The 24,529-nt window shown below is 43.7% G+C and overlaps 1 protein-coding gene across 2 annotated transcripts in view; it reads right to left on the bottom strand.

Annotated features, from left to right (window-relative positions):
• SELENON (selenoprotein N) overlaps nucleotides 1-24,529 on the bottom strand; it is a 55,235-nt gene that overhangs the window by 13,743 nt on the left and 16,963 nt on the right. The window contains exons 2-9 of one of the 2 annotated variants that reach the window (XM_061597586.1): nucleotides 21,384-21,445; nucleotides 21,062-21,179; nucleotides 11,732-11,862; nucleotides 9,356-9,568; nucleotides 7,032-7,156; nucleotides 5,986-6,123; nucleotides 3,961-4,042; nucleotides 2,366-2,554 (exon numbers count right to left, since the gene is read on the bottom strand). In XM_061597586.1, coding sequence (XP_061453570.1) covers nucleotides 2,366-2,554; nucleotides 3,961-4,042; nucleotides 5,986-6,123; nucleotides 7,032-7,156; nucleotides 9,356-9,568; nucleotides 11,732-11,862; nucleotides 21,062-21,179; nucleotides 21,384-21,428 — 1,041 coding nt within the window. In that variant the 5' untranslated portion in view covers nucleotides 21,429-21,445. The remainder of the gene's footprint in view (nucleotides 1-2,365; nucleotides 2,555-3,960; nucleotides 4,043-5,985; nucleotides 6,124-7,031; nucleotides 7,157-9,355; nucleotides 9,569-11,731; nucleotides 11,863-21,061; nucleotides 21,180-21,383; nucleotides 21,446-24,529) is intronic. The other variant, XM_061597585.1, reaches the window with a different exon arrangement.

The raw sequence follows: 24,529 nt of genomic DNA, 5'->3' as shown, positions 1-24,529 counted from the left end.
CGAAGCTCACTGGGTGATCTTGGGCCAGTCACTGTCTCTCAGCCTAACCTAACTCACAAGGTTGTTGTGAGGATAAAATTGGGAGGGGGAGAAACATGTTTGTAGGCCACTTTGAGCTCCTAGGAGGAAAGGTGGGATATAAATGTAATAATGAAATTGTAAAAGCAATCCTAAGCAATTTTGCTTAGAAAAGCCATACCTCTACATCACATGAAGGAGTTTTCGAGCCAGTATTTTAGGGCCAAACTAGATTTATTTATTTTTTAAAAAAATTGTCTATACCGTCACATAATGAAACATCAGGGCAATGTATAACTGTAAAAAAACATTAAAAATAATGCAAATAATCATGAATGTGATCAGCTAATTAAACAGCTGTGAAGGCCTGTTGGCATTAAAAAAGTCTTCAAGAGATGCCTGAAAGCCAAAAGCAAGGATGCCTGCTGAATCTCTGCTGGAAGAGAATGCAATTAACCCGCACACTTTTTTTTAATGTAAATAGCCTAAGCAGCCAATGCACCTGCGGGGAGGGAAATTGTAACTCTTTCTCTCTCTGTCATGGTCCTGATAAAACTTACCTCTCTGAAGCTGGTTACCTGCATTTTTTCAAAGGAGGCCTCCAATGGCACCAACTTGTCAGGGCCAGAGGAAGCATTAAATTCTGCCTTCTCCACTTCCTACAGTCCAGAGGCTGCTTAGGCTTCCCAGTGGCTGCTATTTATATATGCAAGTTACTTGCATTCAGGCAATTAACTCTTAAGCATCTCTCTAGAGCAGGAATGGGGAACCTGTGGCCCTCCAGATGTTGCTTGGCTCCAACTCCCAACCGCCAGAAAGCATGAGCAACTGCAGGGATTATGGGAGTTGTAGTCCAACAACATCTGGAGGGCCACAGGTTCCCCATTCCTGGTCTAGGGTATAACCATGAATGCCTCTCCACATGTCTCTGTCATAAGGTTATATGAAGAAAGTTGTCCAGCGATTCTTGACACTATAATTCATGGTGCACTTACAGGACCCTGAGAAGTTCACAATGTATATTGGAAAGCCTTTCAAGCTAAGTGGCCTCCCGCACAGCAGCTGGAATGAAAGAACATGTGGTGGTCCACAAAGACCAAACAAACCAGCACAGTAGGTTGCAATGCAATCAATCGCCGGGGCACTAGAAATTTCCGTATGACACAGGGGAAAGGGGGATGAAGACCCCAAGCCATTGGGCAATCTTTTAAATAAGTCCACAAAAAACACCAGCCTGCTGAGAGCTTGCAAACTCCTCCTGCATTTCTGTGGTGGGTGTGGAATGGGGAATGGGGCTTCCCTCCGCAGCAACCTGCTTGGTTTCCATGTTGGATGCAGAGGAGGGACAGATACATCTGTCCATCCTCCACCAGCCTCTTCATTCATCTGCATGCCTTGCCTTCTTGCCTATGGCTACTAGGCTAGTGATGAAATATGAGGATGCTCTTGCAGTTCATCATCTATCGTGGCACTTTTTTAAAAAAAAAAAAAAAGGGAGAGACTTGGCCCGATTACAGCCATTAAAAGGCGTAAAAGAGATGGGCCCATTTAAGGAAATCCAGGTCCTTAAGGACCTACAAACCTCCTTCAAAGGGCACAATTTTTTCACTGGCTGCTTTTTCTCCCTCCCCCCTTTTTCCAGCTGATTAATTAGATGTGGAGGGACAGTTCTGGCTGTTGGAAAGATGTGGATAGCACTGAACAGCTCATGCTATCAATTCATTCGTTTCAAGCCACATGTCTTGTGTGTTTCCTGCTGATAAAGAAAGACTGAGGCTGCTGGGTGCCCTGCAGGAGCAAAATGCTCTCAGACGCACCTCCATCACTTGCCTCTTTTTAAAAATGGCGCCAGGGATGTAAGATAAGGGGAAGGTTGGATGATATAGCACTTAAAGCTCCAGCTGTACCCAAAGAGACCTAGGCTCAGCAACAGGCATCCTCCTTGGCCTCTGTCAACGTTTGCATCTATCAAAAAGATGTACCCTGCATTTATTTAAAGCAGGTGCAGGGAATGTTTTGGCCCTCCAGATGTGGCTGAACTACAACTCCGATCATCCCTGGCCACTGGCCATGCTTGCTGGAGCTGATGGGAATTGGAGTCCAGCAACATCTGGAAAGCCAAAGCTTCCCCCCACCTGATTTAAAAGATTTCAGAGTCTTGGATCAAATTGCTGAGATGCTTTGTTAGCAGACATCAGAAATTGCAAAGCTTCGTCAGTTTCGCAAGTACCAAATCAGACTGGGAAGGCTCATTGTTTTAGTCCTTCCTTACAGGACCTCCAACATAACAATTTAATCACCAAGGCCAAGGGGATAAGGTAGGGATTAAGGTAGTTTTTTCCCATACTTTCTTAAACGGATACATGGCAACCTCCAGTTTGCCAGCTGCCTCTTCCCAGCTAATTTCTTGCTGCCACGTAATCTCTTCAAATACAAACTGAATTGGTTCTCCTTCTGGGTCTCTGCTGTCAATCACATTCCCGTTTTCATCATGAATCACAGAAGGGATGGAAGGTCCCAAAGACTCCAGCTCCATCTGCAAGACAGAAAGCGCTTGACTCTCAGTGAAAGGACAATGGTTTCTAGAAAACAGACAACGGCTATAGAATTTTCATGTGGGATGAAGCCTCTAGCTGGGATGGATAGACTTCAGGCTTGTGAGACCTACTTTGGGTTTTTTGACTAGAAGCCTGAGACCCACAAACTAAGCCATATGCAAGTGACATCTCCTTGGAATTAAAGAATTTTGAACTTGGGTATTTGTTTTCAGTATCAGAATTGAATTGAACTGAACAGTTCTTCTACACATAATTTTCTTTTTCTTGTTCAATTGTTTTGTTGATATGTTAGCGCCCTCAGCTCCCTCAGAAGGAAGGGCGGGATATAAATTTAATTAATAACATTAATTAACTAACCAATTAATTAATAATATCATTCCTTCCTACCTCCTCCCAGCTTTCTTGATTTCAACAATATAATTTTTTTAGGGGGTGTTGTTGTTGCCATTGTTAAACAATTTGGAATCCGAAATACTTGCTGGCCTACTTCAAATCACTCAAAGATCTACGAACTGATCCTGATCTACCTTCTGTCCATCCCATCCCTACCATAAGAGGCCTCTGCTGGATGCAGTTGGGCAAGACTTAAGTTGACATCATATGTTTATTTGTTATTTATTTAATAATTCAATCTCAATCCAATTGAACCTAATGGGATTTAGAAGACATGTGCAGGATTGTGCTCTGAGACATTAATACATATGCAGGATTGTGTGTTGAAAGAAGTCAGATTCCTAGTAGCTTCTGGGCCCAATATAAGTTATGCTGGTTATCAACCTCACCTGGGACCCTGCATACCTTGCTTAGTGATCAGTTGGCAAACTAGAATCAGACACTGTGACTTGGTGTTTGAAAAAACACGGTTTGCACTAACTGCAGGTGGGGCATGACATTTGAACGAACAAACCATAAGCATTATTAAAATTTATATCTCACACTTCCTCCCAAAGAAGCCCAGGATGACAAAAACAAGTGATAAAACATCTAAAAATATCTAAATACAACAACATTTTGAGAGAAGGAAGGTGGATAATGAAGTATGTACTTAAACAATAAAGCTGCTCACTGTCCTGTATTTTAAGAACAACTTATATTTAGTGCTTAATAATGTCAAGAATAGAATGGGTCACACCTTTTGCAGCATATGTTGTTCATATATATATGGCTACTTGTTATGTTTAACTTGTAAAGGTACTGATGTGTTGAATAGTGATATAAAATAATTTAAACAAAATAAAAGAGCTAAGGCAAAAATAAATTAATAACAATAGTAGTAGTAGTAATTACACGACGAGGCAGTCAAATACATCCAAAGGAATCAGTCAGCATTGTACACTGTACAGTGGCACAGACAATCAACCCAAATGAGATTCTTTCTACTGACCTGAGGTAAGTATCCAATATCTACCTCCATGTTGCTGCTCTCCAGGGCACCATATAGCCATTCCATGTCTACATTGAGAGACCTGATGAGAAAAAGCGACACAATCAGAGGCAATGCTTCCATATGCCCTAAAACCAGAAACTTTAGTTTATTTTGTTAAAATACATTTTATTGTGCTTTTCAATCTAGAAGCCTTCAGGGTGGGCTAAACTGATTAAACACAATTCTAAAACAGCAACTGAAAACAAGCAAAAGAAGACCACAAACACTCACAAGCAAGCAACAGTACATGGATCAATTTACAGCTTAGCCAGATGTCTGGTGAGCTAACCATCTTCCCTGGAGGGTTATTTCTTAAGAAAGAACTGTGTGTCCCCAAAGGAAGACATCTGGAGACAACTATGGGGGTAGTCCAAGGATGGGGAACCTGTGGCACTCCAGCAGTGGTGGCTGGTGGTTCCATGTCAGGGAGAGTGGAATCTGCTTCAGGTTTTAGTCCAAACTTTCAAGGAGCTTCACACCTTGGAAAGCTTGAACTAAAACCCGAAGGGGATTCCACTGCCACACTGACACGGAGCCACCAGCCACCACTGCCCTCATGTTGCTGGACTCGCAATTCCCATCAGCCCTAGCCATCATGGTCAGGGATAATGATGGGAAGTGCAGTCCAACAACATCTGGAGGGCTACCGATTCCCCAACCCTGGGGGAGCCCCTCCTCTCTTTCCCTGGGGCTACTTAAGACTGGTGTGTGTTGAGGAAACACAGAAGTGAGGAAGAGTGGAAACACACTCACTGTTCTGCCAGTTCCAATGCGTCTCCACCTCTCTCTTCTGAAAACGGGAGCACACCACGCTGGTCACACCCAGCCTCTTTTTATTGTAAAACATGGTGGCAGCAACTTGAGTGTTTTTTTATTATTCAGCTTCAGAGACTGAGAGCCAGTGTGGCGTAATGGCTAAGGTGTTGGACTATGACCTGGAAGACCACGGTTTGAATCCCCACACAGCCATGAAGCACACTGGGTGACCTTGGGCCAGTCACTGCCTCTCAGCCTCATGAAAACCCTATTCATAGGGTCGCCAGAAGTCGGAATCGACTTGAAGGCAGTACATCTACATCTATCAAAGAGATTACGCAGCTGATTGGCAGATCAATCTGTTTCCCTGGCAGGTGTGGCTAATGGAAATGCTTTGCTCTGGTGACTAGTGTGTTTACAGTCAAAGTTAAAGCTGGGAAGGTCATGCCGCCAGCTCTTGAAGGGACTATCAGTTGTTCTAAAATCTATCCCATTTGTTTAAAATTGTAAAGCATATCGGGTGCCTTGGCAGAAAAGTGGTATACAAATGTACTACAATAAATTAATTGCCAAGTCTTTGCTCCTTGCTAAAAGGCCAGCAGTAATAAAGCTTTTGATAAGCAATCAGGTGGGAATTCTCGGGAGGGCATTTCAGAACTATGACCAAAGAGGCTTTGCCTCTTGTGCTCGCCTGACAAAACTGAGATGGCAGAGGAACACAGAGCGGGGCCTCTGGTGTTGATGTAAGTCCACGGGCAGGTTCACTGAGGAAAGAGGAAGGGCCGTGGCTCAGGGGTAGAGCAACTGCTTTGCATGCAGAAGGTCTCAGGTTCCGTGCCTGCCATCTCCAGGCAGGGCTCCTGCTTGAAACCCAGGAGACCCACTGTCAGTCAGTGGAGACAATACTGAGCTAGATGAACCAAGAGTCTGATTCAGTGCAAGGCAGGTTCTAAAGTTCCTATCTGGCGTTCTTAAAGAAGCAATCCTTCAGCCTGAGGTCCTAAGAAATGAAGTCTAAAGAACTGAACTTATTTTGCAAATGAACAGCATCAAAAATGCATTCAAAATGCTTATTACAAAAAAAAAAAATCGGATTCTGGACTTAAAATAATGCAAAATCAATACAGTGTATGACATTTGCATGTTCAGTATAAAAAGGCTTTTGCATGTTCAGTATAAAAATTTGTATGCTTGTCTCTAATCAGAAGGGGTTAGAGCAAACCTTACCTGTTGTTAGGAACAAATAGCTTGAATTCTCGAACGTGGGAGGAGTCCTTGGAGAGGACAACAAAACCTGTGAACTGGGCTGGGGAAAACCAGAATGGGAAATCCGGAGGTTCATTCAGCTGGAACTCTGCATGGATCCTGGGGAAAAAAATACAATCTACTGATGTCCCGATGAAGGCAAAGAAGCCAAGAACAGGCTCAGCTGCTTTGTTACATAGCTAATGGTTTTTGCCTAAAGTTGAGAGGTCCAGGCTAGATGCAAAAGCACGGGAGTCCTCCACAGGGCCATAGAGTCACACACAACTTTTGACTATAAACGATGCTTTCTCTTATATGAACATTTACAAGTAGAACTACTTGAATTGCAATGTTGCAGCTTCCTGTGATCAAGACTCCTTCGTGGTGCTTTGTGGTGACCATGCTAGTAGGACTCTAAAAACATGTGCACAAAAGAGCTCCCTGCTCTCTGGGCGAAGGGCCGTAGCTCAGTGGCAGAGCACCTGTCTTGCATGCAGAAGGTCCCAGGTTCAACCCCTGGCATTTCCAGGTAGGTCTGGGAGAGCTCTGTCTGAAATCCTGGAGAGCCACTGCCAGTCAGCGTGGGCAATACTGAGCTAAATGAACCAATGGCTTCACACACTGTAAAGCTGCTCCCAATGTTCTGCCTACCTCACCTCTTTTTTCTGCTTTGCTAGATACCAGGGTTCAAGTGTTTTTAGCTGTGACTGTTTTAGAATGTCTTTAACCGTTTTTAGAATGCTTTTCTTTTTGCTGTTGTTCAGTTGTTTTGTTGATAAGTTTGCCGTTCTGGTCTCCTTTGGGAGGAAGAGAGGGATATACATTCATTCAATCAATCAATTAATCAATAAATTCTGCCCTTCAGCATAAGGCCCTTCGCTCGTGCCACATAGCAACAAAAGCAGAGGAACCAAGGCAAGGAAACGTGCCTCCCACCTGCACATATGCACACACGAGCGCACGCACACACACACACCGAGTTACTGAACCAATCTAACTGCCAAGATCCTTGTCTTATGCGACTTTACCTGAAGGCTATCTTATAGTAGAACTCAGCAACAGCTTGGATGCAGGCCACGGCTCCTTGGGGGGCAAACCGAGTTTTCACAAAAGGCCGGGGATGGAACATACTCAAGAGCTTGTGAATGACGACCTATGAGGAGGAAAAAAGGAGACTGAAGTGCACAGCAGGTTGCAGCCAGTAAACCTAAGAACTGAAATCTATTCCTCTTCCAGGGTAAAGTTCAATAATCAGCACCTTGGACCTGACTAAGGAGGGCTGTCCCCCCTGTTTTCTTAGCCACTTTCAATAATTTGTAGCCTCCACAATCCTGAATATTTGTTATAGTAATAGGAGTGCTGTTGGGCTCTAACACACCGTATTCCATCTTTCCAGAGCATAGCAGCCAAGGACTGGAAATTGATCTGCCCATTTCCACTGTGCTGTACCGAGTGGCAAAAATTATTTCAGACTTTGATTGACACAGCCCTGAACTCAAAATATCACATGCGAGGAAAGGACTCCTTTACCACTCTAAAAAAAAAAGAGAGGGGGAAAAAGGCAAATTTCCCCTCAAGCTGCGTGACAGCATTTAGTAAGTCATCCAGCACATCTGGGGTCTTCCAGACAGGAGTCTATTGTGGAATCAGTGCTGCTCAGGCACACAAGTGTTTCACAGCAGCCACATACGAATATAGGAAGCTGCCTTATACAGAGTCAGACCACTGGTCCATCTAGCTCATTACTGTCTACACTGACTGGCAGCGACTATCCAAGTTTTCAGCTAGAGTTCTCTCCCAGTCCTATCTGGAGATGGCGAGGATTGAATCAGGGACCTTCTGCATGCAAAGCAGATGCTCCACCACAGAGTCAAGGCCCATTCGTATGACACTTATCAAAATGCCAGCCCATACATTTTTTCCATTTAATTCAGACTTTCCCCTTACATTGAACATTTGATTAAGTAAAGATAACTCTTTATACATATGCAGCCACTGCTGGCATGGAAGCTTGTTAGTGCATTGGGGAGGGGGCTTGTCATGTGCGTGGTGACTTTTACCACCTGACTTGTGACTTGTCATGTGGCCTCTGTCACCACACCCCTACGGCCATTTGCTTCTCAGCTAACCATTTCACTTCCAGTGGCCCAAATCAAGGATGGGGAGCCTTTCTGGCTCCACAGGCCAAATGCTTATTAGGATCAGTCTCACAGGCCAGATGTCACACTGACATCAGGTGATTTGGTGTTTCGAAGTCCCGAAGTCAGGATTTCAAAGGACCTTTCAAGCAGCAAGGCACTGTTAAAACAAAGGAAACAAGCATTTGCCGCCTTTGAGGCACTTTGAAGTCCCAGCTTTGGGACTGCAAAGCACAACCAAACTGCTCAGTTTAGCAGGATTCAATGCAAACTCTTTTCTGATTCAGGAAGGGGTTTACATTGAAACCACTACTAAAATGAAGGGAAAAGACTTTGTTTTATCAAGTGCGTCCATCCTGCTTAGCACTGGTTTTCTGTGTGAACCAAATCAAGCAGGATTGACCTCCCCTCACATCAGCTGACATGTGGGAATCCAATCCTGGTTTGTGCAAAGCCCATAATGTACGACATCAGGTGTGGCATGGGTTTTATCTACATAACGTTTTGCTGTTATATAGCATTTTCATCTGTATTTGTGATTTTAATGTTAAGTGTTGTTTTCCTATGACTGTCGCCAGCTGCACTGGGCTCTCAGCCACACAAGAGGAAGGATGAGATACAAGGAAACAAATAAAATATGAAGCCCATGTCTGGAAGCACCCCTGGAATCCAGGGGGTGAGCACTAATCAGAGCTCTTGGTGAACAGAATTAGAGTCCTTTATCACTTCTTCAGTCAATGCATTAAACTAGAGATACACTGGCCTAGTTACAGAACTACTGTATGTACGAATATATACTTTGAATACAGTAATGGATTATGCTATTAGTTTATGTTTTCACCACATTTTGAAATCCCTGCTTTTTACTGTACTATGTATTTATTTTATTTACTGAATTTATACTCTGCCCTTCCTCCTGAAGGAACCCCGGGCCACGAACATAAATAACGCAATTTAACAACAAAAAGAGAAAAGTACACTAAAAACATTCCAAAATTAAAATGAAAAGCATTCTAAAACACAGTTAAAAACTTTTTTTTCCCATCAGTGAACAAACTGCAAGGCTGGCAACAACTTTTGGCTAAGCAATAAAGATTTGGATGGGACTGCACTGGAAGGATCCTATCTATGAAATGCTCTGAACATTCAAATCACATTCTATCAGGACTACTCCTTTGTGTTATTATTGATGATCATCATAAACACCAGCCTACCTCTTTGCCCTTGGGAGCCGGAGGGTAAAAGCGGTTGTTGGGAAGGTATCCAGTGAAGATGTTTAGTTCACTGGGAATCACCCACCAGGGATCAGCAAGTTCTAGTTTATGCTTTGGGGGAAGGAAGGCCTTGAACTGATGGGCAAACATCACACTCAGAGAGGAGGCTGGAGCCGTCCAGTTGCGAAGCCCAGAAAGGGCAACGTGAGAAATCTGCAGATACAAACATGCTCATTAGGAAGCACGCCCTAGTAAGTCTGTTCTGTTTTAGGAGGCTGGAGGTTTGGGATGCTTTTCAGGAAGCAGCTATGCAACAGGAGCCAGAATTCCAGGAAGGAGGTGCCTTTTCTCTGCCCTTGGCTTCCAACAGGTTAGCATTCACAGCAGCACCCTTGCTGCAAGAGGTATAGGCTATTCTGTGGACTTGAGCCCAGGATCCAGCATCCCAACTTAAGTGGGCATTTGCTATACAAACCTCCAGATTCTCCCCCACCCCCAAAAGGCAGGAATGGAGAACCTTAGGCCTACAGGCTGAAATATGGCCCTCTGGGCCTCTCTGTCTAGCCCCAGGGCCTCTCCTCAGTCCATTCCTCCCCCTCCTCAAGCTGGAATGCATCCTTGGACTTTGATGATGCCTCACGCCTGTCTTGAAGGTGGGTGCGTGTAGAAACCTCAGACTTTTGAGCGGCTGGAATGTAGCGTCCTATACAAAAGTAAGAGTTAGCACCCGTTACCCACCTACTTTTGCCTCTGGCCCCACCCATTACTGGCATGTGGCCCTGGGAAGGCTGCCCGTGACAGAATGTGGCTCTCGGGCTGAAGAGTGTTTCCCCCCTCCACCCATGCCCCAAGGTCACTGTGTCATACAAAGGTCAGTAATAAGACACACTCTGTCTCTGTCTTCAGGCTTACCCTTCTAAAAGACAGGACGTGAAAGGCAAAAGGATTTGGAAAGGGGGAACCAAACTCGGGCATTAATTCCTTGTTACAATGACCACCTGGAACAGCAAGGAGAGGAGGAGCCGTAAGTTGCTGGTCTCTCAGCAGAGCCGATGGAAAGGCTCTGCTTCTCTCCTTCTGTGCAATCTGATCATGTGGCTGCTGCCAGGTGACAAGAGATCCAGCTGATGCATCAGATGCCTTTTAACCCATTAACTGATCACATTAAAGGAAGTTCAATCAAACCAATACTTCAGTACAGGCGCCTCTTTGAAATACCAAAGGCAGCATAACATTTTTTACAACAAGGTTTATATACAACAAGGTATATACTTGCAAGCCGCCTTGAGGGCCTTTTGGCCAAAAGGCGGGGTAGGAATAAACAACAGCAACAATAATAATATACCGTTTAAAATCAAGAAAACATCTTGAAGCAGTTTACATAAAATGGCCTAAAATGTTCATTAAAAATAGCAATAAAAACAGACTTTAGAAACGGTAGGCATAATAACATTATTGAAATACAGATAAAATCAAGTTTTAAAAACAAAGGTACATAACAAAACCACATGTTTAGGGAGGCTTACATAAACAAAAATGGTTTTAACAGACGTTGAAAGAGTATAATGAAGGTGTCTGCCTGATATTAGCGTACAGTTTAGTAAACAAATGTTACCACTTACTGACTCCACACATCACACCAAACTGAGGTTGTACTAACCACAGATGGTTTTGAGCCTCAAGTCACATGGAAAAACCATGGTTAGCAGCTGCTTCTGTACTTCCATTTGCCAAATGCTCCGCAAACCATGATTTAGAGGAGCTTTTCCCAACCAGGTGCCCTCCAGATATTGCTGGACAGCAACTCCCATCACCCTGGCCATTGGCCATGGTGACTACAACTGATGGGAGCTGAAAGTTCAAAACATCTGGAGGGCACCAGCACCAAGTTGGTGGGGAATGATTTAGAGCCTTTATTTTCCACTCTACAGGAGCCTCTGGATGAGGAGCAAGAGTCATAACTGTGGTTTGTTAAATAAGACATCATGAAAAAACCATAGTTAGCATAAACCATGATTTACAATCTATCTCAAGCTATAGTTTCTGATTTCCTGACTGATTGCAAGCCAACATATTACATATTACACCATTAATCCATAATTCACATGTTATACCATTAATCCATAATTAAGTCTTCTTACTCATGGATTGGTGTGATGTTTGAACTAAGCTATTATAGAAGGAAAGACTGTCTAACTTTTTTTAAAAAGATTCTTTATTATGGCAATATAATTGAACCAAAACACAAACAAGTATGCCTTTATTTCACAAATCCACCGATTAAATTTGATCCCACCCCCATATTAATCAACTAATGCTTCTAGTTCATTCATATACCGATTAAAGCTTGTAGCACTAATTAAATGTGATACTCACTCCAAGGAAGCCGTCCTTGCTCTTTGTCATTGTTTCCATTAGCAAAGGCTGGAATTTTGCAATGATAGAAAGAGTTTCCCCATTGGGATCCAGCACCTCTTCTTCCTCAATCCCAGGGACTGGAGCAATGCCTGAACAGATTGACGGCAAACATTTTTATGTATGTGTGTATTTCATTACCGTAATGGTATCTGTGACATGCAAAATTATTAGCCATCCATAGGAAGCCATCTGAATCACATTAAGAAAAAACACCGTCACAATGAATCCATGACAGTGACTGTTAATAAAAACATATAAAAATGTAAGAGTTGTATTCAACTTTTACTCAGAGCAGACCCATTAAAATTAATGGCCATGACTAAGTAATATTAAGCCAACTATATTCCATATATGGACAAACCTCCAATATATCTGAGGGTGTAATCCTACATTGAGGAAGCTGGCATAATTTAAGGGCACAATTCTATAGGTTAACTTAAACTAGCTTAAAGCATGCCAGATCCTAACTCTGTTCAGGAGCCCTTAGAAAGGGAGAACACCGGCTGAGCTGGCAGAGCTTTTCCCCAGCTTAATTTATGGCAGGACTGGAGGTCCCATAACCAAGCTGTATGGAAGTAGGATATGGTGTAAGGCCCACTCCCATCAGTCCCGCCCTACCACACCCTGGAACACCCCTTTTTGGGGACTTACATGGTCTTGGCTGAGCCCCAGCTGAGCTGGGTTGGGCTAGATGAGCCCTGGCTGAGCCAGGATGAATGACTTATACTGGTGTAGCCTGGCTGAGCTGGACCCAGCTGGCTCAGCCGGAGATCTGCCACATCCTGTATCCCCTTGGCCGGTGTAAATACCAGTAGGATTGCACCCTGACTATATCTCTCTTAGTACTCTGCATGGATCTATTTCCTCCTGCATCCTTTAATTCCATTACGATATGAACAAGCTCCATTTTTCTATAAATTATAATAATTATTACAGCATGACAATGGGAATTGGAATGAAGTCTTAGAAAAAGAAACTGGGCCAATAAGAAGATCATTTCGCCTCTCCTGTCCCCTCATCCCAGTGCTATCCTTTCAGATAGACTTTTGGAGCTGCCATTCTTGTGCTGTCCCTCAATGGAGATACACCATACACTGAGAAATTCTGCCTTCTTACAACTAAATTCCTGTATGCATTTATTTATAAAACACCAAAGCATTCCTAGGCATTGTACAACAACTGGGAACAACACAGGCCCTGATGTCAGGCTTACAGTCTAAAACATAAATAACAATATGGACCAAGGGAAAACACAGAGACATAAGGAAGCTGCTTTAAACAGAGTCAGACCATTGATCCATCTAGCTCAGTACTGCCCGCACTGACTGGCAGCAGCTCTCCAGGATTTCAGGCAGGGTTCTTTCCCAGACCTCTCTGGAGAAGCCGGGAATTGAACGTGGGGCCTTATGCATGCAAGGCAGATGCTCTACCAATGAGCTATGGCCTTTCCCACTGTACATAAGCTGGACAGATCTGGGCTCATGGTGGTTGCACCACTGCTTTCTTACATGCCCAGTTTGCAATGCAATGCAATGCACATTTATACTGCCATGGCAAAGCCGGCAGGAGTGGCGTGAGCAGTGGTATGTGGTACATGTGGGTTGAGAATTGTGGTCATGGTGAAGCTATCCCGTTTGCTCTTCACCACAATCGCAACAAAACCTAAACATGCTCGGCCCACATTCTTATTATGTGTATCATTGGCCCGAAACCTAGGAAGGATGTGAAAAGAAAAGAGCATTACAGCCAAGCAGTTCTACCTCCATACACCAGGGGGCAGCAACAGACCGCCAATAACTGTTCTGCATTCTTCTTTGAGCATTAATTCTTTGTGCATGTTCTCAGCTTGACTGGATAAAAAAATTGATTCACTTTGCATTTAAAGCTGAATCTATCACATTTGCACTTTCCAAAACAATATGAGAACCGAAACATGGCCATCCTTCAAAATTCACACTTGTCCAAATTTTGCAATGCAGTTCAACCAAACAATGTTTACAAAAATGCATATAAGAAGGGACAGTATACATTAAAATGAATATTTTAATGAAAATACCACAAAAATGCATTATATTAGGGTAGATTGTTTGCAAAAGTGTACATTAGTCAAAACTGCATACAAAAATGTGTTTATTGGGAGAAATTCACAACTAAAATGCTGAAGAATTTTCACAAGGATTTTTTTAAAAATTGCAAATTGCTGCAGAAATGTGGAGGACTGAATTTTAGACTGGAAAAATGAATAATGGTGAAAACCAAAACTGACATATCTTTCCATCCCTAAACAGCACACACAGTTTCTGCAAAAACATTATCATTCTGCTACCTATTCCAAGAGGGTACGTCAGGGCTGGGATGGACAAGAAGAGATTTGTGGGCAGCATCCCATCTGTACCCTTTAATTCCAGTCAGCGTCCTTCCTCACACCAGGCTGGAGGCGGCAGGAGGCACCACTTTGTACCGCTGGCAGCAAACGTCTTCAGCCGGGGCAGGGAGCAATTGCTGTGGCGCCAAGCTGCTTGGATACGTGTGTGTGTGTGCCCAACGCTATAGGGCAGGAGCAGAAATTTTCATGCCCTTGTATTCACAATAGGAAGCTAGCTTTGAGGACTGCAGAACCCACCCTGTTTCCAAAACCATCTTTATATGCTCTACTACAGACAGGAAGGAAACAAGGGCTGGTGGAATCCTCCCCTCTCTGCTGGGTGCGAGAGCGATCAGATGGCGAGCATCATCAAGCCCCAAAGGAACCAGCAGGGGGGAGTGCCACAATTTCCGTATGCAAAGAGATTTCTGAGATTAAAGCGGCCCGCTTGCTTCTCGCCACCAACCGCTCTCTGGTCACATTGCTGCAGAGCAGGATCTCTGATGTTCAGCCGCTCCAAATCCCTTTTAAGCTCCCAGACAAAGCCAACGCTTGAAGTTTTGCAAGACCAACAATAGGAACTTCAGATTTAGAAAAATTGCCCTTTGTGCAAGAGGCGTTTGGTACATAAGCCTTTCGAAAAACACAGGAAGCTTAGCAGCCCTTGTTCTGTAAATCAGCCTAGGGCTTGAGCAAAGAGAGTTAAAGGAAGAGCAGTTGTGTGGTGCAGGCTGCTCACACATACACACATGCACATCCCCCAAAAGGTCTTCAGTTTTTATATGCTTTTGATGTATTTTCCCAAGGATAGAAGGATCTGTCAATTTCAGGTCTCTCGGATTCTCATTTTTCCAATCTTAAATCCAGTTCTCCACTATTCTGCAGCAATCTGTGATTTTTAAAAAAAATTCTCATGAAAATTCTTCAGCCTTTCAGGGCGCATTTCTTGTATGCAGTTTTGACTAACAAACACATTTTTAATATAATGCACATCTTAACATAACGCATTTTCATATGTCATTTTCACTTATCTTTTTAATGCACACTTTTGATAAGATATGCATTTTTGTAAACACTCTTTGGTTGGAGAACTGAATCACAAAATTCAGATACGGGCGAATTTAGATGGGTGGCTGTGTTTCAGTTGCTTCGGAAAGTGCAAATTCGGCCTTAAATGCAAACTGAATCAAATTTCTCCCCCATCCCTACGAAGAAGGCATCAAGAGGCAGGCCGTTCACATGTCCAACAGAGACCTCACAATGATACACTTTTTAAAATAGTCTTTGCCAAAAACTGGAGCTCATCTGGGCCACCTGGCAGCTATTGTTGCCTAATACAGCTGCACTAGCTGCTTGATGGACCCTGAGCAGCTGATCCAGAAGAAGCATGGAATGGCTATGAGCAAAAGCTTTCAGGTCAATCCTTCATTGACAATAGGAATCCCATAAAATGGTGCTATTTTACTAGTAGAAGTCTACGCACGTCTACTTAGAAGCAGGACCCTTTGTCTTCAGTGATGCTTCCTCCAAGCTAAGCATGCACAGGACCGTAGCCAGAGACTGCATTCATACCATACCTTTAAAGCACATCCACAGTTAGGTGGCTAAGGGGGTGGTCTGATTGTTGGGGTGTTATGTGAACAGTATTTTTATTCTGTACCTGTTGATTTATATTTTGATATGTTGTTTTTGTATTTTTATTCCTTTGTATGTCGCCTAGAGTGACAGGTTGTCCTGCCAGATAGGTGTCGAATAAATTTTAGATAATAATAATAATAATAATAATAATAATCCCTCCCCTGCAAGAACCCTGGGAGGTGTCGTTTGTTAAGGATATTGGGAATTAACAAACTACAGTTCTGAGGAGGGGAAGTGTGCTTTAAATGTATGATGTGTACACAGTCTAAGCCATGCAAATAGCTACAGCACCAACACAATGAAAGCAGAGCTAAGCTAACAATACTGGTTTTTAAAAATAGTTTAATCGTTGCCAAAAAGACACACACACCTCCCCTTCTTGATGATTTTTCAGCATTACTTGCAAAAATCTTCACTTATTTATCTGTTGTTTTCAGTCTCGCTTGCCCTCAATGATGTCACCATGTGCCAAGACACAATGTTCACTTACGTATCTGTTGTTTTCGGTCTCACTTGCCCTCAATGATGTCACTATGTGCCAAGACTGATAGGTGACATAGCACAGTGACATCATCCCATTTGTGGTGGGATCATTGATTGGGTGGGCTTCCTCATGTGACCAATCTAGGAAGGAGGCAGGGGCAGCACCAAAGGAGAACTGGTGCTGAACAAGAATAGAAGAATATTTGCACAACATCTATGCAGTCCAAGCCATGCCACGGGCAAACCCAGATTCTCTCACTCAGCCACCTGTTCTTCTGCCCTATAAAAAGTCAACTATCAGCAGATGCGAGGGGTGGACAGGACCTTCTGGCAAACAACAAGGAGAGAGAGGAGGAAGATGCGGCACTGCTGACAGAGGAACTAGAAGTGCTGGCAGTAGCACCAATGGATAAAAGCAATGGCAAAGGGGCACTGCAGAGCTGTTGGAAGCTACCCAACCATGCCGCCTAGCCAACATAAAACTATGTGCCTAAACCTAACTTTAGACTAGAGGTTCTTAACCTGTAGTCTATGGGCCCCTAGGAAGTGCATGGATGGGCTTCAGGGGGACTGGGAACTAAGCACAAAAAAACCCAATTTACAATGCAATAAAATAAAATGTGTTTATTCATGGATGGGCTTCTATGGCTTTCATCAGATTCTCAAAGGGGTCCATGACACAAAAAAGGGTAAGAACCATCGCTTTGGACAGTACATTTAAACAGTAAAGGTGAGCCTTTTGGGCACAAAGGGCTGACACAACCTCAGAGTACCCTCAGAGCCCCAATCTTACTTCTTACCCCTGAGGAGGCTTGGCAAGTCTCTCTGCTCATCTTTGGGTTCTCGTAATCATCCGTATACAGACCCGTCATCTCCCAGTGCTCCCCCCTCCACTCCAAATGATTCCCACTACCTGTAGCTCTCATCTTGGTTGCTGCTCTCTGGTTTGTCACTGGATTATCTGACCCAGATTGGTTCCCCCTGCCCTAAGGGTCCCTTAGGAATGTCTTCTGTGTTGTGGTAAAGCAGGGGGTGGGGAGGCTTCCCCATTTGGCCCCTGCACAGCTTCCAAAGCGCCCAAGAACCAGCTGGTTGTTGTGAGCTTCTGAAGCTTTGCGCAAAGCAGGATTTGCACTTGCGCGCATCAGCTGGTATGTGGGGAGGTCAATCCTCCTTGACTCAGGTGTGCGAGAGGGCTGAGTGAACTCAGCGCTAAGCAGGACTGAACTCCCTACACATCAGCTGATGTGAGGGGAGTTTAATCCAGCTTGATCTGGGTGCAAGAGAAAGTTCCCTGCAGGGAACTCTCTTGACACCTGAACCTGCTAAGTTTAGCTGTGCGTTGAAGTCCCAAGAGGGTTTACACTGAAACAGCTGCTGAAATGGAGGGGGGAACCCTTTCTTTTAGCAGTGCCTTGCTGCTTAGAAGGTTCTTTTGAAGTCCTGACTTCAGGACTTCAAAGCACCAAATTTTCTGATCTCTTTTATGACGTCTGGTGATTGACAGGTGGTCAGCCCCATCCGCCCGTCTAATCTGGCCCGTGAGGCAGATCCTTATAAGGATCTGGCCCATGGGGGCAAAAAGGTTCCCAACTCCTGCAGTAGAGGTAAGTATGATTCCAGTCCTTGGGCATGACACTACTGTGGCTGCTCCTCTCTCAACCCCAGGCTCCCCCCTTAGGTACTGCTTGGGGAGGTGAGAGGGAACTGCACAGCCAGCCTTTGCTGTGCATTGTCACTCCCAGCCCACCCATGTTGACATCCAGTCAGGCTGCATGTGCCAGTGTGTGCAGGCCAGCATCAACTGCAACTCCTCCATAGGTACCATTGGAAATAGCCCCACATTTCCTTTCTTAGGGCCTGCCCCAGATGTCCTTTTTATTGTCCATTCATGACGATTTGTGCTCATATTGGCATTGGGGTGGTTACACACGAACACCAGCCTGGAGAGGACTTAAAACCGGAAAACACTTGCCAATGATGCTCAACTCTGCTGCTTCTTTCTGTCACATTAACCTTATGCTGAATCCCAACTGCACTAGAGGACTGGAAGATTTGCCCTCCCCCTCCCAAAATTCCTCCCCGCAGCACACATATGCAGACAATTGTTTCCCTTTGCCCTCTGTCAGTTTTTGTAATTGTACTGTTGAAAACAATGGAAACACACATTCTGATTTTAAAAAAAGAAAAAGATCCAGGTTTGGCAGTGGGGTCCTCCGACTGCCTGTCTCAAGTCAGTGACTGAAATGGTTGAGAGTGAATAAGTTGAAACTCCATCCAATTAAGATGGAGCTACTTTGGGGGAGAGCCCTGTATGAGACCCAGGAAGTTATGGATCTGGATGAGGTCACAAGAATGATAAGGTTTGTAACTTGGGGCCACATCTGAACTCAGCTTCGCTCCCAGGCATCCGATGCAGCAAAGAGTGCTTTTTATTAGCTTTGAATGGTATGCCACTGTACTCTTTTATGAACAGCAAAGAAATTAACTCTGAATTCATGTCCTGGAAACTTCTTGGCTTGACTACTGTAAAACACTCTATAGAGAATGGGGGTGGTATCCTTGAAGACGGTCTGGAAATGCCAGCCAGTTCAAAATGTAGCGGCATTACTCCTGTCCATAGTTGTCCCCAAGAAGCACAATATGCAGATCTTACAAGAGCTGGTCAATTGGCCAGTTAAATTCAAAAGTCTAGCATTGGTCTTAAAGCCCTCAACGGCCTTGGTATGGGGTTATTGGATGGGAATGCCTTCTCTCATATGAACCACCCTTGAACCTAGTTCAGATTTAGAGGCCCTTTTGGGGTGTCACTGCTATTAGCGATGAGGACATCCTCTGCTAGAAACTGGAACTTCTGAAGAGGGGGCCAGTTTTGTGGAATTTCCTCCCAAGAGGAAGTCACTAAACTAGCCTTTGCCAATCTGGTCCTTGATCCAGCTGATTTGGGCTACAACCCCACCAGCCCCAGTCAGCACAGCTGATGGGACCATGCTGGGCTAGGGCTGATGGGAGTTGTAGTCCAAAAGAGCTGGACCAGGCTCCAGATTGGCGAAGGTTACACTAGACCTAGGCCGTTGGCCCTTTTAGAAGGGCAGTTCAAAACAGCTAGTTGTACCCCCCCATGACAGAGCCTTCTGGCCCCTAAAGGGCACTCCTACAAGTACAAGTACTTGAGACCAAAGAGCAATGAGGGAGGAAATTAAGGATCAAGGCAGGGCTCAGGATGTGGTCGGAAGAGGTTATTGGGGTGATCCAAGATATCCAGACCTTATCTCAGTATACATCTGTACAGTAGGGCCCCGCTTATACGGCAGGTTCCGTTCTGGACCCCCACCGTAAAGCGGAAAACGCCGTAAAGCGGAACACCATTGACTTTAATGGGCTGCATCGCGCGAAAACGCCGCAAAAGGGGGAAAAACCCTTTAAAATGGAAAACGAAAGCCGCCGTATCAGCGGAACGCCTTAAAGCGGAACGCTGTAAAGCGGAGCCCTACTGTACTAGAATTGGTCTAAATATGTTTTTAAAGATTTGTTAAAGACATTATTAAAGATGTTTTAAATACGTTTTGTCTTTAATTTTTTTAAAAAGATCTGTTGTTGTTATCATGTTTTAAAAGGTTTTTTTTAGTGCTTTGTCACTTGTTGTTTGGTGCCCTGGGCTCCTTCTGGCAGGAAAGGGATGATGATGATGATGACAAGGATGACAACCATAACAATAAAACATCCATGAGATTAGGCAGTTCACTCTTCCTTGAGACTACTATGAATTCCTCCAGGTCCTCAGTTCTGAGGGTTCTCTGTGGAATCTTAACCCTCTTCCTCACAAGAGATCTCCCTGGGGCCTGGATCAGATGGGATCCTAACAGATGCAAGGTTCCTTTTTAAGCTGATCTTGAAAAGGCACCTACTTTGCTGGCAGTAAAACCTGGTCTTTTTGCCTAGGCTTTTAATGATATTAGATTAATGAGCAATTCTGTTTAATGCGGTCTCCCGCTGTGCAATGTTTTAGGCTGGCGCACCTGGGGGTTTGCTCTATCTTACATATTAATTGTTTTGCCTTTTTATGACAGTATTGTTGCAAATGACAGGTTGCAAGCTGTCTTGGGGACCACGTAGTCATAACAATGTTTTAAATAAAATATTGTTAAAAATAGCCTTTTACCCACACATTACACTGACGGTGCATTTTCACTAGATCTTTACGGCTGCTTTGCTGCTGGAACCATGTCTGGAAGGTTCACAGTTCCCCAGTGTAGCTTGATTTCATACTCAATTTCATCAGCACAGATAGATCTAGGAACCAATGATAACAGGGAACCTGTGCCCAGGGAACCAATGATAACAACAGAATGAGACAGTGTGAGTCTGAAACAGCCTTGGACAATCTTGTGCCCTCTAGTTGTTTTGGACTACAGCTTCCATCAGCTCTAGCCAGTACAAAATGGGGAATAATTACTATTCGTTGCATTCATTAGTTGCATTTTTCATAAAAACTTAGTGACTTACAAAATGATACACACATTAAAACTAAGGATGAAAACCAGAACAAAACAAAACACATCTATAATATATAAGGCAAGCCTAACACAACCCACCCCTCTAAGAAAAAGGCCACAAGTATACCTACTCCAAATTAAGGGCCAAAAGCCTGGAGGAAAAGAAACATTTTTGCCTGGTGCCTACCAAGAGATCATGATGGCACCAGGCGTGTCTAGTAAGAACTAGCCTGACAGCCGTGTTAAGAAAAATAGTAAGAGGATAATTTCTTAGACATTTGTATAATCAAGAAATTAAATGCTTACCGGTTAGCTTCTCTGCAATGGGTTTGAACTCCTCAGGACTGATATATAGGTCATTGTTAGTATCCAAAGATGAGAACAGAAAAAGACCTTCATTTCCCAAAGATTTCAGTGCTGTCTCCTGTTTGGGAAACAAGAAAGATGTCTGAACATATGAGCTACCATGCAAGCCTAACTGTTGTCTACTCAAAAGTAAGTCCTATTGAATTCAATGGTGCTTACTCAGGGTAAATGGGAATGGGACTGCAGCCTGAATAATTCAATTTAAGTTCTAATAGCATGACCTTAGAGAAGACAGAATCTGCCTTAGCGCCTATGAAACTACCTGGTTTCTTTGAGACACACCTTGGGAGGCAGGAACCTGCTTCATTGGATGCAGGAAGTCAGCTGAGGGTCAAAACAGAGATGTAGAAGATCAGTGATCAGATCACCCAGCTTGGTTGTTTTTAATTGTAAAGGGGGCGGGCGAGGGGTCTCCAATTTTGACTGGGCTAGCAGTGCTGTGAAGGAGAGGCTGTTTAACCACTGTCTGTTCTAAATTTGCCCAGCCCGGAGGAAAATACACCTTGGCTGGAACAGCAGCATCCTCCTTTTCTAAAGATAAGACAGAAGCTTTTAACCAATGCTAATCCTGCTCAGAGTAGACCCACTGACATTAATGAACATGACTAAGTTAGGCCCACTAATTTCAATCAGTCTACTCTGAGTAAAACAACCCAGAGATTCCCACACATTCATTGCACCTGGAGTAGGGTTGAAACTGTGGTGGCCGCAGCAGCAGCAAGTGTCTGGAAAGTGGCGAAAGACGGAAAAAGTCAAAGCCTGTCTCCCAATATCACTGATCCAATCAAAGTCAAAGCTCCCCTCTCCCATGCCATTTTAAAGTTTTGTTTTGTTTGTCAAGTTGGGCGATTCATATCCACTTTATATCTGTTTTGCCCTAGAAGCTGGCAAGATATAGAGGGGCTGAGTTACCCTGAGGATAAACCATATTAGCACAGTGGGACTTAAAGGCAACGAGGGCCCTTTTCTAGCAGCAGGTAAGGTAAGAACTAGGACTGTTAGCAAACTTCCTTGGCATACACGGAACTCAGGAGGGGCTTCTGTGCATTTAGAATTGCACTGAGAAAGAAAGAAAGAAAGAAAGAAAGAAAGAAAGAAAGAAAGAAAGAAAGAAAGCATCTGCCATAACACACAGAAAAGAAGAGATTAATGTGAGCTGGCAAGACAAAGGACAACCTAGGGAGGGGCCACATCTCAGTGGTAGACACCGCCCCCCGCCCCCCCTCCCGAGCTTCAAGGCTGAGTAGGGATTTATTTATTTATTGTATTTATATACCGCCCCATAGCCAAAGCTCTCTGGGTGGTTTACAGTAACTAAAAACATTAAAAACAAATATACAAATTTAAAACACATCTTTTAAAAACAATTTAAAACACAATTTAAAACATTTAAAACAATTTAAAAACACATGCTAAAATGTCTGGGAGAAGAGGAAAGTCTTGACCTGGCGCCGAAAAGATAACAATGATGGCGCCAGGCGCACCTTGTCGTAAAGATAATTCCATAATTTGGGGACCACCACTGAGAAGGCCCTCTCCCTTGTTGCCACCCTCCCAGCTTGGAACTTGGGTCTCCTACATCCCAGGTTTGCAATGAGCTGCACGTTGATCTAAGCTTATTTATTACAGGTGAGAACCTGTCCATCAAGGAGCTCAAGGTAACATACAAACATGGTTGTCCTCCCTCTCCATTGTATGCTCACAACCACCCTGTGAGATGGGTTAGGCTGAGAGACAAGTGACTGGTCCAAGGTCACCCAGTAGCTTCATGGTTGAGCATGGATTTGAACCCTGGTCTCCCAGGTCCCAGTCTAACCACTATACCACACTGTCTCTAAGCACACATCCCCTGCACAGACTCATATCAAACAAGCTTTCCAATCCCTCATGGCTCTTTGTGATTCTCCTGCCTGCCTGGCACAATTATTGGGGTTCAGGTTATCTTTCTTTTAAGGCTGTGTTTGTCTTGCAAGGGAACTGTGAGAAATTATCTACCATTATCCAACTTATCAAAGTATTATTAACCAAATTATTTCAGTTAATTATTATTAATAATAATTTTCCCATTAATTATTATTTCCATTAATAATAATCAGAATAACCAAATTATCTATTATTATCCAGGTTTACCTGACACAATTATTGTGATGTGGGATTTCATGGTATTTTTCTTTTAAGGTTGTGTTTGTCTTGCAAGGAAATTGCAAGAATCAAATGATCTGGCCTGGCTGTGCAGCAAGTTCAGTGAACACTGGAACCAACTAACTGTGCAACGAAGTGATCGTCTGGCTGCTCTTTTGCACCGAATTTCAGCTCACAACGAATTTTGTGAGAAGCAAGTTATTCACCTCTCTTAAAAGTGTTAGAGGCTTTTGCATTTAGGAAAGACAAAAAACAGCAACAGAGGGACATGATGAGAGACAAAATGATGGGTGGCGCAGAGAAGGTGGATAAAGCTTTTTCTCCCTCTCTCCTAATATAGAACCTGGGGTCACCCAATAATATTGATTGGTGGTAGGTTCAGAATGAGCAAACAAAAGCTTCTTCACACAGTCATTTAACTTCTGAAATTGCCAAGGCAGCAATCTCCTTGGAAGACCCAAATGGGACATTCCAGGAGAAAAGAGTTACAAAATCCCTCGCAAACATGTCCTTTAAAAGGACTGTAAACTTCACAGCTGTATTTTGCTAAAAACAACAGCACCACAAAAACCTTCTGGAAAAACTCTCTGAAAAAAATATCACTGCCCTGTGCAGCTTGGCCCTGATCCATAAAGGAAACGTCTATCAACAATACTAGTTATGATATTTAAATGGCATGTCTGTGCATAACAGATGCTGGAGATCTATTGGGAAGCTCCCCTGCTTACGAATTTCTAGAGAGGGGGTTGGTAGCATGTGGGTCTCCAGATTATACTGGACTCCCAACCCCCATCATCCCCAGCCAGTATGGACCAGGGTGATGGGAGATGTAATCCAGCAATATCTGGAGGGCCACAGATTCCCTACTCCTGTGCTAGAGCAAGGATGGGGAACCTTTGGCCCTCCCAGATTTTGCTGAACTATAACTCCCATCATCCCTGGCCATTGGCTGTGTTTGCTGGGGCTGATGGGAGTTCTAGTTCAATAACATCCGAAGGGAACCCCTTTCCAGAGGAAACAGGCTGCTAGAGTATTATTATTTATTATAATCTATTTGAAACGTTTTTACTCTGCTCTTCAGGTGAAAAAGTCCCAGAGAGTGGCTTACAAAGGTCAATAATAAAACAGCCTCTGCCTTAGGCTTACAATAAAAGACACAATACAAAAGAAAAAGGAATTGGAAGCAGGGAGGAAAGGAAGCAAGCAGGGAGGGGAGCAAGCAAACTCATGCACTATTTTTTAGTTGCAAAGTTCTTATAACAATTA

This window comes from Rhineura floridana, chromosome 15 (assembly GCF_030035675.1).
Source record: "Rhineura floridana isolate rRhiFlo1 chromosome 15, rRhiFlo1.hap2, whole genome shotgun sequence".
Lineage (NCBI taxonomy): Eukaryota > Metazoa > Chordata > Lepidosauria > Squamata > Rhineuridae > Rhineura > Rhineura floridana.
This window is presented reverse-complemented; position numbering and strand designations above follow the sequence as displayed.